The 19,152-nt window shown below is 34.0% G+C and overlaps 2 protein-coding genes across 2 annotated transcripts in view; one reads left to right on the top strand and one right to left on the bottom strand.

Annotated features, from left to right (window-relative positions):
• Positions 1-5,521, top strand: part of LOC134672473 (cytochrome P450 4c3-like) — a 32,420-nt gene extending 26,899 nt beyond the window's left edge. The window contains exons 8-10 of the mRNA XM_063530409.1: positions 526-677; positions 1,096-1,284; positions 2,152-5,521. Coding sequence (XP_063386479.1) covers positions 526-677; positions 1,096-1,284; positions 2,152-2,306 — 496 coding nt within the window. The 3' untranslated portion in view covers positions 2,307-5,521. The remainder of the gene's footprint in view (positions 1-525; positions 678-1,095; positions 1,285-2,151) is intronic.
• Positions 5,522-5,897: 376 nt separating this feature from the next.
• On the bottom strand, positions 5,898-19,095 carry LOC134672886 (uncharacterized). The gene is made up of 8 exons (XM_063530835.1): positions 18,955-19,095; positions 18,553-18,623; positions 16,844-17,027; positions 11,688-11,893; positions 10,476-10,595; positions 10,276-10,302; positions 7,491-7,710; positions 5,898-5,977 (listed from the first exon to the last, which is right to left on the bottom strand). The coding sequence occupies exons 1-8, from the start codon at positions 18,989-18,991 to the stop codon at positions 5,898-5,900; spliced, it is 945 nt and encodes a 314-aa protein (XP_063386905.1). The 5' UTR covers positions 18,992-19,095.
• Between the last annotated feature and the right edge of the window lie 57 nt (positions 19,096-19,152).

The raw sequence follows: 19,152 nt of genomic DNA, 5'->3' as shown, positions 1-19,152 counted from the left end.
AGATCATATGTGATGAAGCTCATAGCTTAATAAAATTTTTTTGGGTCAACTTCATAACTGACTCCGCTATCTGTTCCAATTTAATAGGATTTAAATTTCATCGAACTGAAGAGGTACCATAGGTAGGATCTTGGGCCTTAGGCGGATAGAGGATGGAGTTATACAGGAGTCAGTTGCAGATAGGTACATTTCCTTTCTGTAAGATAAACATCGAGTTCATAAGATCTCATAGTCTACATCCGACAAGTAACTTCGTAAAGATACCAAGAAAAAACATTTTTTTAAACATAATTTTATTGATCGTGTGAAAAGCTTCGTGTACTTAAGTGTCTTACTTAAGTAGGCACTTAGTGCAGATACATCTGCGATGTACCCTGAGTCAGCGGAGTGAATAAAGCACATTCAGACAATTCTAAGGCAGAAAGCAGTAGGACAAATAAAGGATAATGATATGATAAATTATGAATTTATGATATTCCATTTTTGAATAAGTCATACTTTGGATGACGTATGATTTTTTTTCAGGCAAAGAGCAATTTTCGGTGATTCTAAACGCGGTGCTACCAAAGAAGACATTCCACAAATGATGTACCTAGAAAGAGTGATAAAAGAAAGCATGCGGCTGTACACTGTTGTGCCGATCATCGCCCGCAACGTCGACAAAGACGTTTATCTTCGTAAGTAAATATATGTACCTACATATATATGATAATAATTCATATATATGATTAATTATTAATGATTAGGCTAACAAAGAGAGTGTTTAAGGGAGAAGTGGAAGTTGGAATTGGAAGAGGTAGACCTCGGCGAACTTTCTTTGATTGGGGAAATCCTGAAGAAAGGCTAGGTTAAGAGCACCCTAAACCGGCGAGCGTGTATGAGGAATGTTATGAAAGTGAAGGAAGCGAAAGAGGTATGTCAGGATCGTAGCAAGTAGAAATCCGTGGTTTCTGCCTACCCCTCCGGGAAATAGCCGCGATTATATATTGTATGTATGCATATATGTTAATATGGTAATTTAAATATGTATAGCTCTCTCCAATATTCTAAGTCTGAATCAAGTCAGAAAGAGAATAGATTTATTTATTGTTCTAGCTGGGAGCGGCATCACACTGCTGGCAGGCACAGGAACGGTCGTTGGCTCATTCGCGATGCACCGGTCCCCGGCGGTGTGGGGCCCGGACGCGGACAAGTTCGACCCGGACCGGTTTCTGCCGGAGCGCTCTATTGACCGCCACCGAGCGGCCTTTGTGCCCTTCAGCTACGGGCCTAGAAATTGTATAGGTGAGTTTGACCAATCAGCCTTAGGGGTCATCTATTAATTACATCACACGTTTAGGGGGTGGGAGGGGGTCAAGAAAATGTGACATATTGTGACATGGGGAAGGGGGGAGACACAAACTTTGTGACGTCACTTTAACTTCATCAGTAACCGAAAATTTATTTAAATTATTTTATTCGCTGTACATTTAAATAACAAGTTTTTAAAACTATAATCGTTTTTATTCGTTTAATTTTCTTTCTTAAGCAGTTTTGGGTTATAAAATTACTAATATTTATATCGTCAAAAATATTTTGATAAAATATTAATAATACTTACTTAATTCGATTTGGTACTTACTTAATTCGATTTGGCGATTTCGTAGAAAAAATGTGACGTCATACACTAGGGGGGAGGGGTTTGCCAAATGTGACCAACTGTGACAAGGAGGGGGGGAGGGGTCAAAAAACCTAGAAATTCGTGTGACGTAATTAATGGATGACCCCTTAGCAACTAGCGGATTTACACGTCTCACCGGACCGGTTTATGCCTAATGGGCAACTGATTCAGAATTTGATTAGCATCCAAATTACTGCCTACGCTCTAAATTATACTTCGTTTTTTTAGCATTAGAAAGAAGGTAAGCGATCTTGACATGTCTTTTAATTGAAAAACGCTTTTTAAAAATCAGTGACTATTACTTAAGAAAGCAGAAGAATATAAATAATTATATTAGATTCATAATTGTTACATATTTGCCGTGACATATTTTTAAAACGTGTTTTTCAGTAAAATGACACATCAAGATTGTTTACCTTATTTCTAATGCTAAAAAAAAACTATAGCCACTATATCAGCATACTTTACTAAAATAGTTACTTTCCTCCCAGGACGCAATTACGGAATGTTAATACTCAAGAGCATCTTGTCGACGATCATCAGATCATACAAAATCGACGCGGACGAAGTTGGACCACTCAAGATGGAGCTGCTGCTGTTTCCCATACGAGGTCACCAAATAAGAATAACGAGGAGAGACGACTAACAATATCGTGTAGTCATATCAGTTGACAACCAAAACACTAAGAAACACATATCTTCTCATTAATATTTAAAAATTTCGCGCTTTGAAAGACGGGTCTGGGACAACAAACCTGTGTCGAAACGTCGGTCGGTTCTTTAATAACAAAGATTCTTGAGGGTTCGCGAGAGTACGATCTAATTCACAAACATGACAAAATTAACAAAACAACGTTTCAAAAATCATTTATTTAAACGACCTTAATGCCTTATTGTCAGTGCATGAGAGAAGTGTAAACAAATACATATATAATATTTTTCGAACGTTTGCTTGTAAAGATGTTTGAACACGACTGTACTTGTAACAAATTTGTTAGTTTGTTTTAGATGTCAACTAACGAACTAAATATATTATTGATTAGTATATTTAATTTAGGGTACTATGAGTTTTTAGCATGCCCTTCGGGCTGTGAAATGCTCCGGCTCTCAAAAGATATTTTGTCAAAGAAAGAACGACTTGCGAATTCTAACAACTCGTTATAGTTCTCGTCACGTCTACGTCATTAACGTCATTATTGAGCTATGATTAGGTATTATAAAATAATACTTACATGACGTAGCTATAGGCGATTACAGAAGTAGTTCATTAATTTTATTGTTTTCCTTCGTATTTTCACGGAAACACAAATGTGTCTTGCTATTTCAGTCTCGGTACAAAAAGTACTGACGTTGACTGAAGTAGCTGACAAATATGAAGGTTTCCGAGAAAATACGAAGGAAAACAATTACGCACTACATCTTTAGGTATGTGATCTGATTACGTATTAAATCCGTGCATTTGGAGTTAAAAAGTTTAACTCTTAAATGCCTAGAATTAGTTTTTTGTATTTAACTGGAGATCTTTCTCCTCCTACTTTTAATCCGAAGTAGTGAATGAGTGAGTTTTGGTGGAATGGGCATACAAGTATATGGGTTAGAATAACCATTTTCTATGCAATGTTAAAATAGATTTTACTAACATAGAAATATCAAAAAATTGGGTAGTATTAACTATGGGTTCGAACCGGTTGAGTAACCTACAAAATGGTAAAATAATTCCCAGTGCGTCATTCAATTTTGATACTGATATAATGATATCAGTATCAAAATATAATGATAACTCTCAAATCAAATCTTTAAATACATATAGGTACCTAATGTTAAATGGTATATTATGAAATAATTTTTTTTTTTGGGTATGGGACTAACTCCAGTTTTTTTTAATACCTAATACCTATTCTAATGTAATAGGTATGAATTCATATTAAAGAGCATGACCTGAAATTATTAGAAATTAAGCCCCGGAAATCTCTGATTGACACCATACAAAAACGTGACTATAGATATTCTTACGTACAGTAGAGTATAAATATTAATAGATACTTAATTTCTGATAATTTCAGCCCGTGTTGGGTGCGCCTAGCTTAGCCGGGGTTTGCCAGAAAAAAAATGGTTTTGTAATTAAATTAAGTATGTACTTGTGTTATGTGGACAAGTGAGAACGTTGAGTGTTATTTATAATTATGTAATATAAGTATATTACGTTTCCGATTGATTGTTTAACTTTTACCTCCTTATTTAGTACCATAATGAAAAAAAAAATTGTTGGTAGGTAGGGGAAACTGTTCTACCTCGGACAATTATTTCTTTTATGAATTTTAGAAAAAAAACTAAAGGCTGCAGAATTATTTTTTATCCGAATATTATAAGATACATTAATAAACTATCTAATACGATATACAATTTAAAGATTAGATTATTTATTTTGATGGGATACGTTGACGAAAAAAAAGGGAAAAGTGTCCAAGGAACAACACCCCTGATGTACCTTGGTCATTTCCCGTTGTACCTCGGACATGATAATTATAATTAGTAAATTTATAATATAATCATAAAAATAATATTTATATGTATATGAAATCACAGATATTTTTAGCATATTTACGCCATTGAATAGATTTTTCTAGAACAATTACCTTAGAAAAATATACTTAGCAATGGTCATTTTTTATTTTTGCCTAAAACATTTTAGGCATGTTTTCTAAGATCGATAACTGGGTAACTTATAACGCACATAACTAATAATTAGAAATACGGCAAATATGAAACCTTAAGTTTAAAACAAATATTTACAGTAGAAGCAAGTACGGGCCAAGGTACAACATATTTTCGGTGTCCGAGGTACAACAAAGCAACTTTTTGGACAAGTAAGCTTCGTAATAGCACTTCCAATTAAGATTAGGCTGAATTGATCCTACCATCGAGTAGCTAATTAACTTAACTTAAGCCTATTATATTAAGTTTTATTATCAATTAGTAACACATGAAATAATCATCCTTGATGTAAAGTTCGAAATAGTGACTTTTTATAACACAATTGATATTTTAATTTTTTTCTTGAGTTACCGGCCGCTCTCATGTTTCATTGATAGCTTGTTTTTTATACTTAATAATAACGTTTCAAATAATATAAATGAAATATGTCAATAACCGTGGCAATGTGGATATATTGCCATCGGACCGAGGTAAAACTATGTCCAAGGTACAACAGTTTCCCCCTACTTCATATTACCTCTCGCGTTGAATGATGGACTGATGGTTCCTATGACAGCTCCCTTCAAATCTTTTTTTGTTGGGCTTAATTTAATAAATAATTGAAGTAATATTTATTTGTCGTATTTTTTCAATTAAGTACTTCATGTTACAATTCTAAAAAAATAGGTAAAATAATGTGCTAAACTTCCTAAAAAAATATGTTTTACTTTTATTTTAGGTGATAGGTATTTTTGTATACTCGTGATGGTAAGGTGGGCAAGGTTAATCGACAGCTATGTTTAATTCATAATATGACACATGATTTAATATACCTAATATAAATAATAAAATAAAACTAATCTAAACTAAATCTAAAAAAGGCAAGGCAAGGTCCCCAAGATGCTGGCTGCGTTACCCCGCTGAACTGCCAGACTAAAGCGTTGAGCGAGGTAACTGCCAGCTCTCGGGTCCCCAGTTGCGTCCCTGAGTCTCTTTGAAAGGTTTCCAAAGAGACTCAGGGCGCCAGGACCCCACGGACCCAGGGTCTCGACGCCGAAAGGAACGAAAATGTATTCGGCGCCGAGACCGCGATACTTCCCAACCTTTGCGTTTTCGGCCGCCTCCGCAGCAGCTGCCGCCCTCGCAGAGGTTCCGTGGAGATGTGACGGGGCCAGCGTGTCTACGCAGGTTGCGTCCCACACTAGCACCCGCCCCATACTCCACGGAATCAAGGACAGTTTTATTTTATTTTAGAATAGTTTGTATTTAGTTTAATTTTAAGTTATTTTTATTTATTGTTTTTTGACTTGTTTTTGTACCATATATATGAATAAATTGAGTTGATATAAATAATTACCTGATATTATTTTTTATTGTTTCTTTCGTCGTTGCGGATGAAATCATTAAAAACATGGTAGAACAGAGTATTTTTTATTCGTGTTAAAAAATTGTACGATATTCTCCATAAAATACCTACAAAAGCACGCAGGTACCTCCGAATACCTATTAGGTACCTAGGTATAGTAACCTTAAGGTACGATCGTTAATAATCGTAGAAATTCCCCATTCTTGCATCACCCGGTTCTTGAGTTTTCTCTGGCACCAAGGTGGTCTCTATTTCACCTGTTGACGTACAACTTAGAATGAATGTCTTATAGCTTATAGTCATCATTAGATACTCCCCGATCGCTTCAAGTTGGCTGTCTATCAGCGACCGTTACATGTTTACGTCTATTAATCCAGAAGTACTTCCTACCTTGGCAAAATTAATTTTATGGCATTTTTCTTAATGTTTCTACAGTAGCGCTTTGTTTACGTGGTAGATATCTATTAGAAATTGGCACCGTTATCATGATAATCTGATGATGACATGAAACAATGCAACACTTTATTGAGTTTAGGCTACAGTAAGAGTCCGGTTATAACGACGCTCAAGGGACCGCTGATATTACGTCGTACTAGCCGAACGTCGTACAAAACGAACTGCCAATTTTAATATATTTTTTAATCAAAATAATTAAATCATATTGTATTTATTAAAACTTATGCGACAATCAAAGAAAAATAAAACATTTCATTTAAAATATTTATTTACGTTAGTATTACGACAGCTTGACTTAAATGGAGAGACTTGTGTTTAGAAGAAGCCACTTTTCAAGGTACGCGTACTCACTCGTCATCCGCAAATTACTCGAATCCCGTAAAATAAAAAGTCGTAATTCTTGGGGATCTAATCGGCAAGATGACTGATGATGATGATGTTGTTTTATCACATAGTTCCTATGGCCACCTCTGTCCATCAGCTCGAAGGTACCTACCAATATATTGCATTGTCACCCAACTTACATACCTAATTATGTAGAATAGAAAGAATATTCTTTATTTGCTTAAAATATGGTACAATGGATATGGTATGGTATGGTATGGTATGGTAATGTGAAGTTTTTTAAGCTGAACTGAATAATGGGATTTGTTTTATTTAGTTTGCAAGATTACGAAAAGTCACATGACTATTTCATGTTGCTCCGTATAGGCAAAAGGGGGAGGGGACTTGGGTGCGCGGGACGGAGTAAGCTTCTTGCCAACAATTTATTTGTAAAAACTACGTCGCTCGTCGTTGTAACCGGACTTGACGGACGGATTTTGAGTCAATTTCCGTCGTTAAAAGCGATCGGTCGTTATAAGCGGAGTCGTAATAAATGGTTGAGCTTTCATAGTAGCTTGTTCTAAAACCAAACAAGTGTCTATACTTACGTCGCTATAAGCGGTTGGTTGTTATATGCGAAGTCGTACTAACCGGACTCTACTGTAGTTCTAAGATAATTTTTTTTTACCAATATATGTATGTATATGCGTTTTTATGTTTGATTGAAAACTATATGCTAACCTGGGTTTTCTGAAGTTTCTCGCGCACTAAATGGCGTCGCGGGTGCCTTCAAAAGCGCACAGGAATTAAAGTTGGATTCACACTCCTATCCATCACAAGATCATAACAAAACTGTTGTGACCGTTATATAAAAAAAAATGAATAAAAAAAAAATAAAAAAATGTAATGTATGTAATATATGTAGACATGAGAACTCCTAACTACTGACCGTTGAAAACCAAGTGCTCATAGATTGAAAACCATGCTCACCCGATGTTTCAGGGTGTTCAGTGTTTAGCGCCACCACTGGCACCGACAATACCGGCGCCATTTGTTTAATGGCGTCACGTGAGTCGTCAACCGCGCATTCCAGGAATTTCATGTACTTCGAGATGTCCAGAAATCCCACGCCGCAGGGCCGGTCGATGAGTTCGGAGGTCATCATGCCCTGGATGTAACCGTCGCATTCGACCACTGAGCCTAAATCGTCCTGAAAATGGAAACGATGGCGATTTATAATTTTTTTTTTTCATTTGAGACAGGCAGCATTAGCTGCAAACACATTTTAGATAAAGGTTACTTCAGTGGACAATAATATATACAATTAAAGTTAACGACTCTGGTACAAAATAAGTAAATCTCGTATTTCTTATTTGAGTCTAAGTTTAGGGGTCAATTCGTAGGCGGCTGGGAGAAAAATCTCCAATACAGCCGAGTCGGGCATGCTGCCGGATACAGGGTCGGCAGTATCCAATGAGAATTACATCCACCTCAGACAAAAAAAAAACTACTTAATTGTCAAGTTTCGTCATGAAATCATCGCATATACATATACCGCTTATTGCTTTATCGCTTAATTCGGAGATAACTCTCGCGCGCTACAGGAGCATATTGTGTTTTAAACGTTTGAAAAATATGAGTCGCGTTCGGAGTTTCGGACTATGTTAGTCATTTAATCAAGTGGCGAGTATTTTATTTAGTTGCTAAAATCGATCAGCTGGTTTATGTACATTACGGTTTTCAATGATCTTAGTTAAACAATATGGTGTATGTATCTAATGACAACAGCAGACAAATCAAAAGAATCAAATACGAAAAAAAAAACAGCCAAGTGCGAGTCGGACTCGCGTTTCTAGGGTTCCGTACATAAGTCCGACTCACGCTTGACTGCACATTTCTAATAAGTTTTCCTATCATCTATAAATAAAGAACTATTTTGTGTTTTTTTTTTCAAAATTTTATACCCAGTAGTTTCGGAGATAAAGGAGGGGGGGGGGGGGGGAATGGTTTCAACTTAGGTAATTGGTCCAGTAGTTTCCGAGAAAATAGGCTGTGGCAGACGGACAGACAGACAGCCGCACGAGTGATCCTATGACAGCCGCACGAGTGATCCTATAACGTTTTGAGGTACGGAACCAATACGGAACCCTAAAAACTAACTACTTGTGACCACAAAAACCTGAACACGTACACGAGACTACTTATTTAGGATTACAAATGACTTGAATAAACATTTGACTACCATTCATCGCTAATCATGAATCACGACACGTTGTCGTTACACGTTAGCTTTGCCAAACATTTTCGCTCCATATCAGGAAAGCTATGTTACAGGGCGGTGAAAAAACCCGGAAAAATTACAAAACGGCTGGTTTTTCGAAAAAACCACAATACTTCCGAAAAAACAAATATAGCCGAAAAATAATTTTGTTTTACTCCTGTATTTTACAATAATTAGGAATTAGTTTTTCGAAACGTTAGTATAGTCATTAATACCTACCATTCATGTCCAGGTTCGACGTGTGCAATTTGGTTTACCATTGCAAAAAAGTGCAAGTACCAGTACATAACGGGTTGGCTTAAAGTAATGAGAATTTTCGTTTTCGGAAATATAAAAAAAAAGACAATAGCTGTGGGTTTTCGAAATTTTACAGTGACAAACAAGAGCATATTTTAAATAACAAGAAAACATTATATATACTATAACATCTCCCACATCCGATTTCTCATAACTGTGTTCAAACCCTCTGCGTCATGCTTTGGACAACGTTTTATTTACATTCCATAACTGTTTTATTGCCGTTAATTTTAATTATTTCGGCATATTAGCTTGTTATCTATATCATGCCATCATTCACAATTGCTAACTGATTAACATTTTCATGAAATCTGCAACTGATTGATATTTAGAGAAAATTGTTTATGTATCATATTTTGGTAAAATGTATGCAATGACGTTTTTAACTGGTTTTAGGCTCTCGCGGAAAAACGACTAAACGTTTCCAACCCTAGAATATCCCCAAGACTTAAATCAATCGAAGAATTTTGGCAAATATTATATACTCTGATATGTATATTGCGATAGTAGGCAAAAATATTATAGAATAAAATAAATTTTACCGTGTAATTACAAAACGATCAGTCAGAGAGTACTTGGTAGTTTGTCCAAAGTGAAAAGCAAACGGTCAGAAGCATGTTACGTAAACTAACACAAGGGAGGCCAATTACTTCATTCTTGAATTTGGTTCTAATGTTGGATATTGCATAGTTCTTCAATATAACATCCAGAAATCCATGGCCATTGTCTTTATGTCCGAAAACAAAAATTCTCATTACTTTAAGCCAACCCGTTATTAGGAATTTAGGAAGGCCGCGAAGAACAAGCGTGTTTTAATAAAGTACCTAATACCTACTTTAGGTACCTTTAAAGATTTGCAACCGTATTGTACAGTGTAAGTGTTATTTATACGTCATAGTTTCATAGAAGTTTGACGTTTAAAATAACACTTTCACTGCGTGGGCTATTAAATCCACTGCAGACTATTCTTGGTCTGACTCTACGGGCCCCCCCACATCTGGCGTCTTTCGAGCGTCGGCGTCTACAATTCTATGGCCGACGTCGACGCAACGTCGACGCAGCGTCGACGCAACTGCGCATCGACGTCATTTTCCATAGCGCTGGACCGACGCCGACAGACGCCGACGCTCGAAAGACGCCAGATGTGGGGGGGCCCTACCTACTTATACAAGATTGGGATAAAAGAACCGCACTTACCGGACACAATGCTCCATACTTCTCATTCTGTAAAAATGTTAACGTAACGTAAAAAAAGCAACCTGTCAATAGCAATAACATAATACTTATGCTTAGATTGCTTAGCTATTTTGGAAAGGATAAAATACTTAGGTAATGCGCGTAGACAACATCCTACTTAAAAAGTAAAATCACCTATATTACTAACTCTGATATCTTACTATGCAATTTGGTTGGCTCAAGCATAGAAATCTGCTGCCAGTATTCCACATTTCTTCACAGTTGTTCATAATTCTGACATCCACCATACGCATATGTGTTAACAAAGGTAGCAGAAAGCCCTGAAAATATGTAAATGTTAACTTGATTATTTTATATTTACGTAACAGTACATAAACCTATTTCCTACCCGCAGAGCTAATCCCTAAAAAGTTGATGATAATGATGATGATGATGAAATATGAGTGGCATAAACTGCCGGCCTAGCCAAGGTTACAATCGCTATCGCTTCGACAACGAAAAGCATTATGTCTCTCTATTACTCTTCCATATTAGCGCGACCGTGACAGTTGCGTTTCGATCGCTACGGAGCGTAAGCGATTGGCATTTTGGCTACGCGGCCAGGCAATCGAAAAAAGCTGCTGTTTGGCTATGAGCGTTCTATCTACAGAGTATTTACCTAGAGTAACATCTAATAAGAAAAGTCTATATTATGCGCGGTCCAAGTTAAATAAAAAACAAGTTATATTACACGCTACACTTATGCGCCGAAACAGTACACACACTCGTGCGAATAGACTACCCACCTTATTTTTTTAGAAAGACATTATTGCTCTATACCTACTCTATTCTATTATCATGCGAAAGATACTGTTGCGGCGCACTCGTGCTAATTCTTCTGGATCAGTAAGAACGATTCACCGTCTAAGACTTGAACATATCAATATTATCAATGTGAATTTCGAGTAGTCGAAGTCAGGTTAGGCTATAGGTTTTCGTCATTTTCTACCCACAAAATACGGTAGGGACTTACATTACTTACAAGGATCGCTTGAATTATTTTTTACCAACTTTATATTCCACATCACACTTGAACCCATTGAACCTACCACCGCCGCTGACGTATTCTATGCGTACCGAGATATTAGCCTAAGATAAATAGTTAGCTTTAATATACATAAGCCTGTGTTAGCATTCCGTTTTTTAACAATCAAATACCGAATTTAAACTGTTTTGACATGTTTTGGAGAGCCTAGGGCTCCGTAGCGTTTACAATAGTCGCACCCCAGGGGACCGAGTTTTAGAATTTCGACCACTCGATTTCGTGTATTTCGTTATCTCCAATACTAGACACTTAAATTCTACACTGACATTATCCTTTACAAAATGAATCGATATAATCGTAACTATCGTAAGTAGGTATAAACACTTACGTTCCTCCGACTACCCCACCCGTAGTATCGGCACTTGATATTCGCATTCTTCTCCACCAAAGTGTCCAAGCTGACACCATAGCGCAGCCTGTTCATGATGTACTCTGTGTTCGGCTCGTACTGCCGCATCGCGAACTGGCTATTCAGCACGAGCAGTGCTATGTTGTCGGTCACACAGTGTTCCCATCGCCCTGAGTGGTTGTAAGCTGAGTAAAAAGTATATGAAAAGTTAAAAAGTAAATTTAATGTTTTTTATTTATTTAATACTGTTGTAATAAATATTGATACATTTATTATTACCTATTAAAGATTAACCCCCTTATTCATAAACGTTTACTAAAGTCACAGAATAAATAATAGTACTAGGTGTACAGAAGGCTCACTCTCTAACAAAAGCGTCTGTTACGATCAGCTCAGATATGGCCGCTAGGTGGCGACAACGCCACGCGCGGCGTATGGCAAACCCCAAAATTGGGGCCGAACGGATGTACTTTTAGCTACCTGTAGCAAAGCGATGAAATCACGGAGTGAGCCACGCCTGCTAAAGTTGACAAGCCGATAATAATCGTTTGTCCCTTTCCGACGCATTGGTATGATGGAAAGGGACAAACGATTATTATCGGCTTGTCAACTTTAGTAAACGTTTATGAATAAGGGGGTATATCTACATATTTAGTCGCAAATAAATAGTTTGAAATACAATAGTAAAGATTTTGGGTGATTTACCACCTACATAGTTGGTCAAACCGATAAGAACAAAAAAAGTATACTCATCCTTTTCTTTTGGGTGCTAGTACTATTGTAAGACAAAGATAGTATGATTCTCTCTCTATGTTTGAAATGAGACAGTCCTTTGATAAACTATATATCGTTTACCATAGTCAGGTTTTAGCTCCCAATCTCCTACAAAACATCAATCGATCCCTGGAAATATTATTTTATGATCTACATTCACACTTCTAGATAAATCCAATAATGTTTCTTCGGCAGCCGTTTGAATTCACTTGACCAGTCATTTCGGTTGTTTATGAGTTTTATGAAGAATACGGAAGACTTTACTCATAACTACTAGTCTTAAAAATTCCCTTTAAAGACTTATCCTCTTAGGCCCACTTGCACCATTCCACTAACCCGGGGTTAACCGGTTAAACCTGGAGTTACCATGGTTACCAGTACAATTTGACACTGGGTTGACGGTTAAACCGGTTAACCCCGGGTTAGTGGGATGGTGCAAGTGGGCCTTAGGGGATTTAGAGTTAAAAACTGACTGATGGTAAACGAACACGTGGATGGTATCAGTGTTGGCCGAACGTTAATGCAATTGACCATTAAAAATTAACCATTGAAAAGGTTAATTGCCATTAGCCATTAACCATTGAAGGAAAATTAATTATCAATTGCATTGAACATCAATTTGCATTAATGTTAGTTTATTACGAACCACTAACAATTAAAAAGAATTAATGGTTATTGCTTTACAAACCATTAAAAACTAAAACAATTTTTAATGAAAATTAAACATGTGATTGATAATTAACAATTAACAAGAATAAATATCGTAAATTTATAAAGACGTCCAAGGGATCAAAGGTCTAGTGCAGCGGTCGGCAACCTGCGGCCCGCGGGCCGCATGCGGCTCGTGAACCTATCACTTGCGGCCCCAGTGCCGCCTTGGCTATTTTGTATGTAATAGTGACAAACGACAATGTCTCATAAAGTCATAAATATTAACAAAGTACGGCCCGCGTCACCATTTATTTTATTAATTTTATTTATTTTATTTATTTTATTTATTTTATTTATTTTATTTATTTTATTTATTTTATTTATTTTATTTATTTTATTTATTTTATTTATTTTATTTATTTTATTTATTTTATTTATTTTATTTATTTTATTTATTTTATTTATTTTATTTATTTTATTTATTTTATTTATTTTATTTATTTTATTTATTTTATTTATTTTATTTATTTTATTTATTTTATTTATTTTATTTATTGTATTTATTTTATTTATTTTATTTATTTTATTTATTGTATTTATTGTATTTATTGTATTTATTGTATTTATTGTATTTATTGTATTTATTTTATTTATTTTATTTATTTTATTTATTTTATTTATTTTATTTATTTTATTTATTTTATTTATTTTATTTATTTTATTTATTTTATTTATTTTATTTATTTTATTTATTTTATTTATTTTATTTATTTTATTTATTTTATTTATTTTATTTATTTTATTTATTTTATTTATTTTATTTATTTTATTTATTTTATTTATTGTATTTATTGTATTTATTGTATTTATTTTATTTATTGTATTTATTTTATTTATTTTATTTATTTTATTTATTTTATTTATTTTATTTATTTTATTTATTGTATTTATTTTATTTATTTTATTTATTTTATTTATTTTATTTATTTTATTTATTTTATTTATTTTATTTATTTTATTTATTTTATTTATTTTATTTATTTTATTTATTTTATTTATTTTATTTATTTTATTTATTTTATTTATTTTATTTATTTTATTTATTTTATTTATTTTATTTATTTTATTTATTTTATTTATTTTATTTATTTTATTTATTTTATTTATTTTATTTATTTTATTTATTTTATTTATTTTATTTATTTTATTTATTTTATTTATTTTATTTATTTTATTTATTTTATTTATTTTATTTATTTTATTTATTTTATTTATTTTATTTATTTTATTTATTTTATTTATTTTATTTATTTTATTTATTTTATTTATTTTATTTATTTTATTTATTTTATTTATTTTATTTATTTTATTTATTTTATTTATTTTATTTATTTTATTTATTTTATTTATTTTATTTATTTTATTTATTTTATTTATTTTATTTATTTTATTTATTTTATTTATTTTATTTATTTTATTTATTTTATTTATTTTATTTATTTTATTTATTTTATTTATTTTATTTATTTTATTTATTTTATTTATTTTATTTATTTTATTTATTTTATTTATTTTATTTATTTTATTTATTTTATTTATTTTATTTATTTTATTTATTTTATTTATTTTATTTATTTTATTTATTTTATTTATTTTATTTATTTTATTTATTTTATTTATTTTATTTATTTTATTTATTTTATTTATTTTATTTATTTTATTTATTTTATTTATTTTATTTATTTTATTTTATGAGCACCCATTATAACTAACAATAATGGGTGTATTCCCATTTGTCCCCACGGGGAACATATAGGAAATATATGTGCAGTTTGCATATAAATTATACCCATTTTTCCCCACTTTATTGGTGTGGGGACAAATGGGAACACATCATTATCCGATATTTTCCCATTTGTTCCCGCCTGGAGCAGATGGAATAAGCGCTTCATATAAATGAATAAATTCCATTTGTCCCCGTTTCCCATTTGTCTCCAACTCACATATGACAGGGACAAATAAAAATACACCAATAATGAGTGTATTCCCATTTAATAGTTTCAAGCAAAATTAACATTAATTATTAGTTTATGAAAAAAATATTTAATTCCATTAAACGTTAATGCAATTGAGAGTAATTCTAATTATTTTTTTGAAACTTTAATGCCATTAAATAGGCAATTAGATTGACAATCAATGTAATTAAACGTCTCAAGATTCAATTCTAACTAACTTTAATTAAATTGATGCGTAATGCAATTGATTAATTGCGGAATTAATGGTTAATGCAATTGATTAATTGTTAATTAGAATTAACCATTACGGCCAACACTGGATGGTATTCACCCTTTGCCTGGTAAAGAATACAATTACACTAAATCGAATAAAACTGATATGACAAGAACTGGTGGGACACAGACAGGTCAGACAGGTCAAGACCGGGATACGTGGAAAGAGAGGAGGGAGACCTTAGCCCAGCAGTGGGACACTCTAGGCTAGGGTTGCCATACGTCCCGGTACGCCGGGACATGTCCTGGTTTGAAGCATGATGTCCCGGTGTCCCGGCCCATAAGCAAATTGTCCCGGTTTATAAATCATAGTTATTTATTAGGGGGCATTGAGACAGACAGACGGCCGGACGGTCAACAAAGTGATCCTATTTGGGCTCCGTTTTTTTCCTTTTGAAGTACGAAATCCTAAAAACCTACCTACTATTGTCTCGAAAAAATTTCGCGCTCGCTTCGCTCGCGTTTTCATTTAGGTACCTACATTATTAGTGACAGTCAAGTTGAAATTTTGTACACATATATTATGTAAATCTATAACCCGAAGACGGACATGTAACGTAAATAAAATGAATTTTAATCATAGGGGGCACTTATTGGGGGGTAAATGAGACACTTAATAAACAAAGTTTTGCAAACTATATGGTGTTATATATCAAGTGATAGAGCTGTGGGAATCTCAAATATATTTTATTAATAATTTTAAGATTAATAGTTTAGAAGTAATTTAAGTAAATAGACAAAAAATTACCACTTCCCCTCTTTATCTCCGAAACTACTAAAATTAAAAAAAAAACTAAATAGTTCCTTACCTACAGATGACAGAAAAACCTATTAGAAATATGCAGTCAAGCGTGCGTCGGACTTATTACTTAGTTTTTGATCGTCCCTTACGGGTCTTTTTTAAACATTTCACTCACGTTTCACATCAAAATATACATTGTTGAAAATTGTGTAATGTACGGAACCCTTGGAAGGCGAGTCCGACTCGCACTTGGCCGGTTTTCGTTAAATGTCCCGGTCTGAGCCCCCACACTTATGGCAACCCTACTCTAGGCTCATATAAATATAAATAAATAAATAGTATTTATTGCATCACAGACAGAACAATCTTTTGTAAAATTAAAAACTAAAATTAAATCTAAAATGAAAAACTAAACTAATCCAAATTCAAATAAATCTAAAAAAGGCCCCCTTGGTATTGTGCCAAAGATGCTGGCAGCATTCCCTCGCTGAATCGCAATACTGATGCGCTGCGAGAGAAAGCTGCCAGTTCTCTGGTCACCGGTGGTATCGACCAGCTTTTTGGATAGTTCTTTAAAAAGAATATGTGCGCTTGGACCTCCCGGCCCCAGTGTCTCGACACCGAATGCCACAAAATGGTATAATTAAATCGAATAAAACTATTTTTTTCAAGATACTTACATCTATGTAAACAAATGTTTTCAACTTCTCTTTTCGTGCCAATGCCTATTTGAAATCTGTGCGAGCCACCGTAGACATTGAACATGTAGTCCTCTCCATAGACGCACACGGCGGGCGTCAGCACCATATGCGGCTCCAGGAGCGCCCCCGCGCAGAACAGCAGGGATTGGGAAAAGTAATAGACCTGGCGGGCAACACTTGGCTTCAGTGGTATACAACGTGTCCCAAAATTCAACGATAAGCTGGCACCAGAAGATGGACCTGCACATGACTACTCAAGGAAAAATAATTTAAAAAAATGCAAAACCTGCCAAGTGCGAGTCGGACTCGCGTTCCAAGGGTTCCGTACATTAATTAATTTTTTACAATATATTTTTTATACCTACATATATATTATGTGAAACGCGAGTGAATTGCCTTTAAAAAACCCGTAGGGGTCGGATGAAAAACTAAGTAATTGGTCCGACTCACGCTTGACTACATATTTCTAATAGGTTTTCCTGTCATCTATAGGTAAAGACCTCTTTTATGTATTTTTTTCAAAATTTTAGACCCAGTAGTTTCGGAGATAAAGGGGGGGGAACGGTAATTTTTTAACTATTTTCTTGAATTACTTCTAAACTGTTTATTCTAAAATTATAAAAAAATAATTGTTTGAGATTCTCACATTGAGCTCTCTCATTTAATATGTAAAACGATATAGTCTCATAAAACTTTATTTTTTGATTTTCTCATTTACCCCCAAAAGTGGCCCCCATGTTTAATACCAAATTTCAACTTAATTGGTCCAGTAGTTTCGGAGCAAATAGGCTGTGACAGACGGACAGACCGACGCACGAGTGATCCTATAAGGGTTCCGTTTTTTTCCTTTTAAGGTACGGAACCCTAAAAATTGAAAAATTTTAGGTCGTTAAAAATAGTAGGAGGGGTGTCGATTTTCATTTTTTTTTGTAATTCCATAATAAATTGAGATATATTGTGTTCTTTTTTTTTTCCTGGAGTAGTCATGAACAGGTCCATCTTCTGGTGCCAGCTTAGGTATCGTTGAATTTTGGGACACGACACGCGGTATATCTTCGGCGAAAAAAATCGAGAATTGACGGCATGATATGAATTCATTTGACTTTACGAAAGAACGAACAAACTTTAATGTGTTCAACACTCCAATAGGGTCACAGAGGTTTTTAAACACAAATTGAAGAAAAGTTAATAGCTAGTAGAGGAGTTCAATCACAAAACTTTGAGTAAATCTACAGCAGAGATCCACCAAATACCAATATACAATAAATACCAAATCCATACTAATATTATAAATGTGAAAGTGTGTCTGTCTGTCTGTCGTCTGTCTGTTACAACCTTTTCATGATTAAACCGCTGAACCGATTTAGATGAAATTTGGCATGGAGATATTTTGAGTCACGGGGAAGAACAGAATAGTTTTTATGTCGGAAATTATCCATAAAGAGAGTGAAAAGGGGGAGTGGAATTAAGAGTTAATGAATTGCCTGATCACTGATTCAAACGTATGCTCAAATTGAATGATTGACACTTTATTCAGGCGCTAGACTTACACTAGCTGCTGTTACTGACACCACCAGACGAAGACGAAGTCGCGGGCAAAAGCTAGTATACTATAAATATATTTTTTTATGGTCCTCTAAGCCTTCTAAACTTCGGTTTGGAAGAAAACCAACCAACCACCAACTTACAACAAATTGTCCATCAAGAGTTGTGGCAGGCTTGCCAACGAAACCAGCGGCATTATTAAAATCGTAATCCACTGCAAAAAACGAAACAGTAGGTATGGAGAATTCGTAATTAAAACCTTTACTTAACACTTAAATAGGCAATCAAAAAGTTCAAAGTCGTAGCAGAGGACCTATTATTTGAACTATAGTTGAACTATACTGAAAATACCGTGACTACAAACTTTTCTCATTCTGTAATTTTATTATTTAACCCTTACCAGACTAAAGGATAGGCATATATTTCCCACATACGGTACTTCAAAATGTGTTCTATTCTCAATGAGTAAGATTGACATTTGATTGTCATTTTTGAACTGTTAGTCTGGTTAAGGTTTAACAGGTATTTAAAACAGGAAAATTTACGCAATGTAGCAATTCCTCCAATTTGTCCTGCACCCATCTTAACTAACAATAGGGACGTAAAGGGACGATAATTCAGCTACGTCTACTGTGGAACTATGAAACTTTTAATTAAAATTGGTAAGGAATTTAATTTAACGGTACGCTTGAAAACTTTGTAAACATTCGTCGAAATTAATTCTTAAAAAAAAATAAGCAGAT

The sequence above is a fragment of the Cydia fagiglandana genome, chromosome 17 (assembly GCF_963556715.1).
Source record: "Cydia fagiglandana chromosome 17, ilCydFagi1.1, whole genome shotgun sequence".
Classification (NCBI taxonomy): Eukaryota; Metazoa; Arthropoda; class Insecta; order Lepidoptera; family Tortricidae; genus Cydia; species Cydia fagiglandana.
This window is presented reverse-complemented; position numbering and strand designations above follow the sequence as displayed.